The following is a 12,500-nucleotide window of genomic DNA, read 5'->3' as shown; positions in this document are numbered from 1 at the left end:
GGAGAGAGGAAACGAAGACGCAATCATTCGTTGTTTTGTGCACTTGTTATTTTTATACGTGTTTTGTATACGCTTCCTGCGGGCAGGTTATGTGTACTGAATAGAAATAAATACGAATAAAATGAATAACCCCAGTGTTGTCTCATAACCTTTGCAGAAACCATAGTGGAGCAGTAAATATAAAGATACGCAAAAGGTCTCTATTTACACACTTTCTAAGAACCATATGTACTTACTAGTAGCAAATTAATGAATAACAAATGTAACATGCAAATGACCCTATCATAACCTTTTTGAAGATAAAATTTGCCCATTTATGTTAAGTGAAAGGAATGATACCCGGGTAGTACTTTACTGCCTTATTACACAGATTATTCACTAATATTCTGACATTTGTTTCACCTCACAGTATATCACCAAAGCGATGAAACCATCAGCTGTCGAAACGCCATTCATACTGTGATAGTCATGACAAAAAACAATAACGGTAATTATAGTGATAATATAAAACAGAAGAGTATACAACACACCAAACTGGAATAATAGTAATAATAAATCCAATGGTGATGACAGTGATAGACGTTATATTAACAATAACAACAGCAATAATTATTATAATAACAATAATAGTATCAGTAATGATCATAGTAATAACAGTAATGATAATAACGATACTAGTACTACTAATGATGATGATGATGATAATAATAATAATAATAATAATAATAATAATAATAATAATAATAATAATAATAATAATAATAATAATAATAATAATAATAACAAGAACAATAATTATAGTAATGATAATAATGAAAATAATGATAATAATGATACTGAAGATAATAATAATGACAGTAATAATAGTAATAATGATGATAATGATCATAATAATAATAATAGTCATAAAGATAATGATAATCAAAATAATAATGATAATAGTAATTGAAATACTGATAACAGTAATAATAATATATTATTCTCATATATTTCCCCTCACACAGTTAGCCTTGCCTCTTGCCCCCCCCCCCCCCGTCCCCGCCGGCCGCCGCTCAAATGTCCGCGCCGGGTGCGGGTGCCCGGCCGCCCTCCGTCGTCCTCGCCTCCGCTCACATGTCCATGAGCTTGTACTCGGGGTGCCTGGACGCCCTGACCACCATGACCTTGTCTCCGAGCCTGACGGCGCCGCCCTGCTCGGTTCCGCACTGGAGGCCGAACACCGGCTTCTGGGCCCACGCCTTCGCCAGGCTCGCGGGGCCGCGGGGGCAGCGGTACCTGTGGGAGGATGCGAGCGGGTGAGGAAAAGCGACAGCCACAAAAAGTCACAAATTCAGTGACGCTTTGATTCAAGAAAAAAAAGACGAAGTCATTATCTTCTCCATTTGCTCTCCAGCTTCCCGCCAAGAAGAGAAGCTCATGCGGACTCGAAACGCCACGGATTTTGTGTTTATTTCCCGGCTGCTGCTGGTAGCTTGAACATCATCTCGTTTCTTTCTACCTTTCTATTTTTTCTCTCCTTTTCTCTAACTTTTATTTCCCATTCTATCTCCCTTCTTTTTCCTTCTCATTTCTCTCTCTCCTTTTTCTCTTCCTCTCTCTCTGCCTTTGCTCTTCCTCTCTTTCTCCCATTACTTATTTTCTCCTCCTTTCTGCCTCATGTTTCTTGTTTTTTCTGCCTCTCTCCATCACATTTGTCATCCTCTGTTCCTCCTATTTCATATTTCTTAAGTCCGGTACCTCTCTCCCTCGGGAATACTATTTCCACTTCTCTTTCGCTTATTTCTTTTATTTTCCTCCCTCTCCCTCTTATTTCCTATTTTCTCTTCTCCTCTCTCGCTTCTTATTTTTTCTTCTCTCTCCATTTTATTTCCTATTTTCTCTCCCCCTGTTTCTCTTATTTACAATTTTCCCTTTTTATCTCTTTTATTTTCCTATTTTCTCTTCCCTCCCCCTCTTATTTTCTATCTCCCCAACTTAGTCCCTCCCTCGTCTCCTTTTCTCCTTCCCTCCCCTTTTCTCCCTCTCCTCCCAACTCCCTTGCCTCTCCTTCCTTCCCCTTCTCTCCCTCTCCCCCTCCATACCCTTCCCCCTCCTCCCTTCCTTCCACTTACGTCCTGAGAGTGGTCAGTGGCTCCTGCTGGGGATGCCTCTCTCCGGTGGCCGGGTTCACGATGGTCAGCAGGCACCTGGCGAAGGACCTTCGTGAAAGTTTCGTTGCATTTGATGTTATCTTATCCCGTATTGCAGGATGCCATATTGCTGGATGTTTGTTTTGAATATTATCTATATATCATATTTTGCACCGTACCATTTATATATTTTCTGATTTCTTTGCGAGAAAGTCCTAATAACTTCAGTGGATAAACTAAAGCTTTTAGGTGTAACCTAAATTCAAAGCTTACATTTGAATTGCAGATTAAGAATATGGCCCGGGCAGTTTCATCTATGTTAGGCATCATTCGCAATTGCAAGATTTATGAAGATGACAACTTAACTCGTAGATGCTTCTTTCCTTTTATTCTGCCTCATTTTGAGTATTTGTCTCCGGTGTGGTTATCTGCTGCAGAGACACACTCCTTGATCGTTCTTTTAATTCCATTAAATTGACTTACTTAGGTTTGGACATTGGGCATCGTAAGGATATCGGGGCTCTTTCAGCCTTACACAAGATTGGAACCGATAATTCACATTCCCTCTATAAGTTTTTACGTGATTTTTTTTTCAACCTGCAAGACTAGAAGTTCTCTGACCCTCAGTTGAACGACATTTGATGCAAATCGATCGTCTACTTCTCAGTTTTATAGATGCTTTTTTTTTTACTGCTATTTGTAGGCTTTGGAATTATTGCTTTCAGAGATTGCAAATTCTCCGACTCTTGATAAGTATAAAAGATCAGCCAATATGTTTGTACTAGGTAAATAGATGGTTTTCTATATTCTCTTTCTTATATGGCCTATCATGATGATGATAATAATAATAATGACATAATTGGATAGAAAGATTTGAGTGCGACTGTATCTGCATGACACCTTATCCCTGGGCCATAAATAAGCTTAAATATATTGTATTTCTGTCAGCTAACATATAAATACTATATCGTCTTGCTTTTCTGCAATACGCTGTCTCAGTGAACAACGATTATTGTCGTAGTACTTCTTAGACCATTAGCTCTGTTCAGACAGACACAACAAGTAACATTCTTACCTTGGATCTTTTCTAAAACGTCCTGTAAAGGTCTCAGATAATTGTCAGTACTTAATTTATTTTATTTTCTGTCACATCAATTTCATGTTAGCAATGATACTCACACATGCACAAGCACTTGCTTGCACTCAGACAGGGAGAAAATGCTAGCCTCTTCCGAAGTCTATTCTGTACCACATCCTCTCCATTAAAGAATGGACAAATTACAGTCGGCCCTTACAAGTCGCTGAAAATAGTCTTTGCTACACCCCAGGCAATTCTTCTCCTCCCCTCACCTCTCGCAGGGTTTGACCCTCCTGAGGACGACGTCGCCGATCTTGAGGAAGGCCCAGTCGTCCTCGTCGAAGGGCCTGGCGCCGCGGACCACCACGTTGGGCCGGAACCACCCCATGGACACGGGCTCCGCCAGGCGGCCGTTCAGGTCGTCCAGCGACGACTGGGACGCCACCATGAACGAGCTCGTGTCGGCATACAAGATCTGGATGAGGAGGAAGAGACTGAAGAAAAAAAAAAGGAAACCTTAAGGGCGAAGATAACGAAAGGAGAGGAGAAAGGAAGATATTGTAGGGCGAGGTGTAGGTGCAGTTGAAGGACGAGAGGAAGAAAACGAGCAAAGCAGAAAAGACAGAAACGAGCCAAAGAAATCCGCTCCCCCAGGTGGCTGTTTGAACCATCCAGCGATGGCTCAGAAGCCACACTGCAAACACAAACGTCTGCACATTCGAGCCGCCATAGGGGAAGGAAAGAAGTGGGCAGAAGAGCCAGTTGGAATGAGTCTCCTCTCCCTCCCGTTGCGGCGGCGGCGCTGTGGGATAGGTCTCTAGGGATGATAGCCAAATGGACTGGTCACTCCTGCACGAGTACGCCCAGCGGCTTGCAACGTGCCTGGTTGGTTCCTGGTCTGCTTATTCTGGCAAGACAGACAGCTTAATCCAGGCTTGGTCAGGTCTCCTTGACTAGGCTATGGTCAAGTTTTCGAAGCCTCATTGACATCGCACAAGTCCCACAGTTGCCATCGGTATCAGGCATTGGTTCCGCTTTTGCCATGTTTGTTGAGAAAGTTTGCCTTGTTGGACTCGGTGTGGATGAGGATGTGAGGAGGTGAGTGGACGACAAAAAGTTAAAGTGATGTATTTACGATAATCCTGCAGCAAGCAATACCATGGCTTCCACATTTCAGTAAAGGTCATTTCATTTCTAGTAGTTATATTGTTTATATATATATATATATATATATATATATATATATATATATATATATATATATATATATACACACACACACACAGGCCTTTAAACTCATTAGGAACAACTGTCTGAGACTATTCTTAAATTCCTTAGGACTCTTTCCATCAGTCTTACATTCTGAGACAGGAATTAAGATAATTTTCAGTTGTTGACAGGGGTGCCAAATGTAGTATCCAACCCGCATTGCTGTACATGGTATAGTGATGGGGCCAAGGAGATTGACTACATCCTTGTTAGTTCTCAACGGAGGATCCTCCAGAACTGTGTTGAGTGCTGAATTCTGCAGTACTGACCATTAACTGGTTGTGGCTACCCTTCAGGTCCACTTCAAAATCCCTTGTCTCTCCAGTGGCCACTCCAGGGTGTTTTACTTGGACAGACTGAGGGAGGAGGAGTGTGCCCGGAGTTTTGCCACAGCTATCTCTGATTGATTGGCAGCACTCGAAAACCTGACAGACATTGTAGCTCTATGGGATTCCTTCATGTGCAAAACACTTGATACGGCACAGGAGTCCACTGGAAAATGCCCAAAGTCAAAGTAGAACTTCATCTCGCCGGAGACACTGATGGGAGGTGGTCTCTAAGCTGAAGGGTGGGAAAACTTCAGGCACATGCAGTGTCGCTGGTGAACTACTTAAGGTTGGTGGTGACCCTATAGCATGGAGCTTGCAGGCTGCCAGATGGCAGCCTGGATAGTATGCATAGCCTGATGAGGGCATGGTCATCCCTCTCTGGAGGCGAAAAGGGATTGATGGAATGATACCATGGCATCACACTGTTCAGCATACTAAGCAAGGTTTTCGCTCACATTCTTATGGCATGGATCTGTGACCACCTACCAGAGACTGGAGCAATCTGGATTCACTCCAGGTAAATCCACAATAGATTGTATCCTAGCACTCTAAGTCATTATGGAATGCCATCAAGAAAGCGTCTGACTATGTAGCTATGGGAGATTCTGAGACATAGGGGAACTCCAACAAGGATTATTAGTCCAATAGCAAGCCTATATACTGGTACAAAAAATACTATAAAGTGTTGTGGGGGCCTGTCAAGCTTCTCTGTTAATTCAGGAGTGCAGCAAGGCTGTATTCTTGCGCCAATACTTTTTAACACTTGCATGGACTGGGTAATGGGCAGAGCTACTATCCAAAGTCATTGTGGAGCAACGTTAGACAATATCAATGTCACTGATCTTGAATCTACTGAAGATATCATATCTGAGTTTTCGAGTCGCTGATGGCAGCTCTTGATGCATTCAGTAATAATGCAAAGCCCTTGGGTTTAAAGGTCTCCTGGACTATGATACAGGATTTTGGTTGCTTGTTAGGAGAACTGTTCAGTCAATACATGCCTGCGGCAAGGACATTGAAGTCACAGAAGCAGGGGCAGTGTAGTCCATGACTCTGGGCTGTCAGAAAAGGAAGTCAGTAGATGGATTGCTCTGGCAGCAGGAGCCATGAATTCAGTCAAGAAGAGTATTTGGAGATGCCAGTACCTGTGTAGAAGGACCAAACTAGATTTCTTTGATTTTGATTCTGCCAGTTTTAATTTATGGAAGTGAAACCTAGACGCTATTTAATACCTTAGAGTCATATCTTGATGGCCCTTGTAGCAAGTCCCTACAGCGGATCATGGGGTACAGTTGGCAGGACCATCTGTCCAACTGACAGCTACCCCGGGAGAACAGCATAAACCTGTTAATTGGATAATCCAGGACCCTCATAACTGTAAGCAAACGGTGGATGCGGTTATGCGCCTCGTCGGCGGTAGCCCCATTGATCTACTGACTGATTGCTTTTGTGACAGTTTCAACGGAATCTGTAACAATTTTATTATCTCAAACAATTAAAATTGTCTGTCTCTGGAATATCATATGATAGGGTTGAAGATACATTCAGCCAAGTCTTAAGTCACAGCTCTGAAACCGAGTTTGAGCTCAAGGTCAAACTCACTGAACTTACCTGATTGGAAGTGAACCGAAAAGAGAAGAGAAAAGAACGGGAGAAGAGAGTGAGAGAATCAGACATAATAATAGAATCAATATAAATAACTAGGGAAAACATAAAAATAATCCAAACATAAGATGACACTAACAGAAAACAGATACATAGCACACATCTCTTACTCATACACAAACACATATTTTCTCTCTCCGCCCCCCGCCCCCATCACCGCCATAGGTTCCGCTGCCGCCTCCCTCACCCTGTCCGACGGCTTGAACTGCGGGAACTCAAAGTAGTCCGGCTTCCTGGCGGTGCCGGCCGTAAGATCGAACCTTCGCCTATAAGAATTCGAGAGCCACGCCATCCTCTCTCTCTTCTCTCTCTCTCTCTTCTCTCCTCTCTCTTCTTCTCTTTCTCTTCTCTCTCTTCCCTCCTCTCTCTTCCTCTCTCTCTCTCTCTCTCTCTTCTTTATTCCCAATCTCTCTCTCTCTCTCTATCTCTCTCTCTCTCTTTCTCTTCTCTCTCTCTCTCTCTTCTCTCTCTCTCTCTTCTCTCTCTCTCTCTCTCTCTCTCTCTCTCTCTCTCTCTCTCTCTCTCTCTCTGTTCTTTTATTCCCAATTCTCTCTCTCTCTCTCTCTCTCTGTTCTTCCATTTTAATTTCTCTCTCTCTCTCTCTCTCTCTCTCTCTCTCTCTCTCTCACTCACTCACTCACTCACTCACTCACGCACCCCCCCCCTCCTCTCTCTCTCTCTCTCTCTCTCTCTCTCTCTCTCTCTCTCTCTCTCTCACTCACTCACTCACTCACTCACTCACTCACTCACTCACTCTCTCTCTGTAATGAGCACAAGGGACATGAAGTAAAAATGACCCAAAAAAATCGTCTATGAACCCCTCTTTTGTATGCCTCATTTCTTTATGCATGTGTTACCACTTATGTATACTTCAACTTTAATCAGTCTTTAGTTATGTAAGATAATAGTACTTAAATATTTTCTCAGGAAGATACTTTATTTTATCATTTTTGTATAAAGTTCTATATGTTTACCTTATTACACCAAGATTGGGAAAGAGTGTAAAATATAATAGTTTACTCTATATTACTTTTCTTTGTTCGCCCCACTATAGATTCTCTTTAATTAAAGGGTAAGCTGTTATATTTCACTGCTACTTGTTATACTAAGGTTTCATAATTTATATTTTAATGTGTTATTTTTGTTCCTGGGGATATTAATTAAAGTTCTGGAATTACGCATGTATCGATTTAGAAGAACAAAATGCTTCACAATTGTTTGTTTGTCAGAAATATTTTATTATATTTTGTTGTATTAAGTTATATTGGACAGTTGATTATTAAATCTTTATAGTGTGGGTTCCTCAGGAGTATCATTTAGCGAATGCTACTGGAGAGTCCACACTTGACGTAAAATTAATAGTGCCTCCTTTGAACAGTCCGAGTGTTTTTTTTTCCAGAAATAAAGTGGCTTTGCTAAGGAGAAAAGTGGTGGGCACAATATATTGGTACCAGCTAGCGTGGGATATGATTTTAGTCTAATGTACATTGTTTGTAATTCTTGAAGTTAAGTTATTCTATCAAAAATAGTTCTGAGAATCTGCATAGAGATGAAACAGGTGTAGATAAGAAGGAAGGTGAGAAAGATACTGTGGTAGAAATGCATGCCTTACAGAATGAAGTCAATGAACTGAACTTAGGTCTAAACAATATGTATACTATTATGACAGAACTAAGGGAGGAAAGAGATAAGGAAAAGAGTAAAAGAGAGGAGTTGGAAGTATCAAAATTTATTATCAGAAATTATTACTTTGGGGATAGGTTCTCGTTTAGAACCTCAGTGCAGAGAAAGTGCAAGGAATACTTACAGATTTAAGAGTTAGACGACAACCTAAGAGATTTGAGGGTTATTTCGTATAATATAGCAATAGATGTCATGTTAATAGGTTAACTACAGAACCAACAGGAATGTTTAAAGACAAGTTAGCAGGTATCAATTATATCAATCTTTTGTGTGGTGCTAATATTGCTGCTATAATATTAAGCTGCAGATTTGAGTTTCCGTTATACTACCTGATTGTGAGTTTTAGAATGAAGATTTTGATGAAATATATGCCTTGGCCAGGATAGGATGTGAATTTGATGAATCCTAGCTTAGAGTTAGTAGAATAACTGTTAGGATCGAGGATACGATGTTACTCCTTATGAATGGGTGATGAGGACGCCAGGATATAGTAGATCAAGAACATTCTGTATGAATGTTAGTCTGACTTTATATTGTTGATTTGTATATTCTATATTATATATTTAGATATATTCGACTTATGCAAAACAAATTACTAGGAACTTATGCTAAGGGTTTGTATGAATAAGCGTCTACCTGAAGGTCCCCTCTCAGTTGGGTATGGCTAAATGTGAACCAAGCTGAGCACTAAGCTAGAGTATTTAATACTTCAATGATGCAACAGGTGCAAGGTTGGAAACAATTAATATATCCTCTGATTCTCTATAGAGATGGGGAAGTTGGTGTGATTTCTTGCAACAGATAAAGCCTGTCAATGTATAAAGTTTAGATTCTCTCGCTGTATTTTGGAAGAGTGACCCAGTATTGTCTGATAGTACGATACAAAATTTGTATGGAACTATTGAATACAAACTAGTGATATGTTTACACTCCTCGAGCACCAGAATGTGTAACAATTCTGAATACAGCAGAAAAGGAGAGGACAAGACATTTGTGTTGTTAATATTGGTATTGATTGATAAGCAGGAATGTGATTCTTGATAAGTTTAGTATACTTGATGACTGTGATGAATTTGTTTCTATACTTTGTTCGACGAATTTTTGGTCTCCCCTAACCCCAAAGGTATGTAATGAGCACAAGGGACATGAAATAAGAATGACCCAAAAAAATCGTCTATAAACCCCCTTTGTATGATAACAGTACTTCACTATTTTCTCAGAAAAATAAAGCTTTATTTTCTCAGAAAGATGATACTTTATTTTCTCAGAAAGAATATCCTTTTTTTCTCAGAAAGATGATACTTTATTTTCTCAGAAAGATGATACTTTATTTTATTATTTTTGTATAAAGTTCTATATGTTTATCTTATAACACCAAGATTAGGAAAGAGTGTAAAATATAATAGTCAACCCTACAAAGCATTAGTTTTCTTTGTTAACCCCACAATACATATCTTTAATTAAAGGGTATACTGTTATATTTCACTGTTGCTTGTTATATTAAGGTTGCATAACTTACATTTTAATGAAGAAAACAATATGTATTATTTTTGCTGGTGGAAATATTCATTTAAGGTCTGGATGGTAAATGTTACCGAGAGCGACACACCCTCTCAGAGACTAAGTTCCAAAATTGGATTTTTTATATCTTTCCTCTACCCAACGATTTTGGGGGACGCGTGGGGAATCGGGGGTTGAAGGGGGGGGGGGGGATAATAGATAGCACTGGGTGTCAAGAGGAAGCTGCAGAAATCGAAGAAAGTGATTTATGAAACGTTAAAAAGTCGATTTTTCGAAAACCCGAGCCAAACATTGTCCGACGAACGAAGTAAACAAGCACAAAAAACGGTAAAAATCGGCAATTGAAACTCTACGGACCGACGCGCCAAATTTCGAAAAACTCTACGGGGATAAAACCCGTCGCTCGGCAAAATAAGAAAATCTACAGGGTTTCACATAATTCACATCCCCCTATGGTAATCGTACAATGCGTCCTAACCAATAAACCAACCTAACCTTAACCCTGTGGAATTTATACACTACGATCTATATATTCCCTAACCAAGGGGGCTCTGCCCCCTGGACCCCCTGTGGTAATAAATACACCTATAAGGATCCCTATTTCTTACCACTTCGTGCCAAGAAACATCTATTTCGTGAAAAAAAATAATTGCCACATACCGTCAGTGTGGGGGGTAAGACGAGCAGCGGCGAGGAGGAACTGATGGAATCTTATTTTCTTCAGGGCGGGCCAATAAAATAGTATTCATTATCAAGGCGGCAGTTTTCACGGCACTTGGGACAATTAAATTTTTGGGTGATTAAGTTGTGCGACCGGCACAGATCGAGCAAGAGGTCGGCCTGGCCGCCGTATTGCTGCCAAAATTGCCCGTACCTACCATAAATAACATTTATCAGTAAAATGGTAATGATATGAGCTAATAAAATATACACAATACAATTACAAATTACTTAAATATAAAAGAACATACCCCATGTCACACTGACGACAAAAGTTTGAGCTTGCTGCTGCCATGTCACCGGCTTAAGTGAGAGCGAGTGAGCAAGCGACCGCGAGTGTATTGTTCCGATATATGAGGCAATTACGGTAAACAAGCAGTAGTATTGCTAAATAATTAAGAATCTGATAATAGAAATGATAAGGAAAAACTACATAAAACCGCAACTACATTTGAGAGAGCAACCAAAGATATGTAATAGCATAAAAAACTAAAGGAAATGTTGTTAGAAATAAGAGAAAATAATGATGGAAATAAAAAACAAATCGGAAATGATTTCCATGGTTGTCAACAGAAAACGCCAGACCTATGGTCAAAGGAAAACGCGATCCTTATAGAAAATGGATATATAGAAAATGAAAGAAATGGAGCAATAGAAAGCGAGGAATTATGGAATGCCATTTTGAGGGTGTTGTGGACTTAGTCTCTGAGCGGTGACATGCAGAACCTATTTCCCTCATTTTCCGGGTAACATGAGGCCGCTGCAGATTTATTTACATTGTTTCCTTGTCTATTTTTTATGCTCTACAAGATGACAGTGTCCATTTTTCTCTATCTCAGTGCGTCACTCTCGGTAACTTTTACCTTCTGGATTTATACATGTATGGATTAAGAAGAACAATATGCTTCACAATTTGTTTGTTTGTCAGATATATTTTGTTCCTACAAGACATTAAGTTATATTGGCTAGTTTATTGTTTTAACATTCCTAAAGTGGAACAATTGATTTTTTTTTTCTTTTAGGATTTTTGTTGAGTGTGTTTCCTGAGTTTTGCCCTTGGTGCTATAGACAAGAAGTAAAGCAGATGTCATCTTTAGGAGCCCTCTGAGTTGATAAAGGGAAGATCAGAAGAAATTTGAGAAAATTGATCTGTAAGGCAAAGATCCAAAGAAGGAAGACAAGTGAAAAGAGGGACAGGTTGGACTACACGCACTTGGAGAAGTTGGCATCTGTGTAAAAGGTTTTTAGTTGTGAAAGTTAATGATTTATAACTCAATATACCAGGAAATGTTGTAAGATTATTAATTGTTTGATATTACTCTTCTCTCAGTTACCTCTAAGACTGAAATTGGATCATCAGTAACCTCTATGATTATTAAACTTTGATAGTGTGGGTTCCTCAGGGGTATGACTTAGGAAATACTACTGGAGAGTTCACACTTGACGCTAAATTAATAGTGCCCCCTCTGGACAAAGTCCGAGTATCCCCCCCCCCCAGAAATAAGGGAAATAGTGGCTTTGACAGTAGAGAAAAGGGGTGGGCGCAATACATCTTTCTCTCTCTCTCTCTCTCTCTCTCTCTCTCTCTCTCTCTCTCTCTCTCTCTCCCTAACTATCTATCAATCTCTAATTTTCCTTCTCTCTCTCTTTCTCTTCCTTCCTTTCTTTGTTTCTTTATTTCTTTCTCACCCCCCCCCCTCTCTCTCTCTCTCCCTGAGTGGTCAGAAGCCTTCAATGTCACGCCCTCCAGCTAGCAGGGGTGACCAATTAGGGCGGCGTGCCATGGCATCGCCGCCGTACTGACCTAAGCCACGCCCACATCTCTCATGACCTCTGCCCGCTACCTTGACCCGTCCAACCACCCTGCCTCGAGCCACGATCCTGCTCGGACGCTGCCTCCTCCCGGGGCCAGCCGCCAGGGCCCCTGCCATTCCGCGCCTACCTGCTGCCTCGGTCCCTACCACTGCACAAACCAGCCACCCCAACCTCCATGTACGCTACGCTACGAAAAGCCTTTCATCAATAAAGACTGCAATCAGACCATGTGATTAAGTCAACACAATCCTGACAAATTGGTGGACAGCAGTGATTACAAGTACCTAACAC

General features: G+C 40.6%; 1 protein-coding gene across 1 annotated transcript; it reads right to left on the bottom strand.

Annotated features, from left to right (window-relative positions):
* Positions 1–26: 26 nt before the first annotated feature.
* Positions 27–6,762, bottom strand: LOC119598345 (mitochondrial amidoxime-reducing component 1-like). The gene is made up of 4 exons (XM_037947999.1): positions 6,658–6,762; positions 3,480–3,682; positions 2,112–2,186; positions 27–1,275 (listed from the first exon to the last, which is right to left on the bottom strand). The coding sequence occupies exons 1-4, from the start codon at positions 6,760–6,762 to the stop codon at positions 1,110–1,112; spliced, it is 549 nt and encodes a 182-aa protein (XP_037803927.1). The 3' UTR covers positions 27–1,109.
* Between the last annotated feature and the right edge of the window lie 5,738 nt (positions 6,763–12,500).

Source organism: Penaeus monodon, chromosome 41 (genome assembly GCF_015228065.2).
Source record: "Penaeus monodon isolate SGIC_2016 chromosome 41, NSTDA_Pmon_1, whole genome shotgun sequence".
Lineage (NCBI taxonomy): Eukaryota > Metazoa > Arthropoda > Malacostraca > Decapoda > Penaeidae > Penaeus > Penaeus monodon.
This window is presented reverse-complemented; position numbering and strand designations above follow the sequence as displayed.

What these genes read in the sequence shown, in the direction of transcription:
- LOC119598345 (XM_037947999.1), bottom strand. Translation starts at nt 6,762, where the DNA reads ATGGCGTGGCTCTCGAATTCTTATAGGCGAAGGTTCGATCTTACGGCC. An exon ending in AGTTCAAGCCGTCGGACAGG is followed by an intron (nt 3,683 to 6,657) that starts GTGAGGGAGGCG and finishes CTCCTCATCCAG; the next exon opens with ATCTTGTATGCCGACACGAG. An exon ending in CCACTGACCACTCTCAGGAC is followed by an intron (nt 1,276 to 2,111) that starts GTAAGTGGAAGG and finishes ATCCTCCCACAG; the next exon opens with GTACCGCTGCCCCCGCGGCC.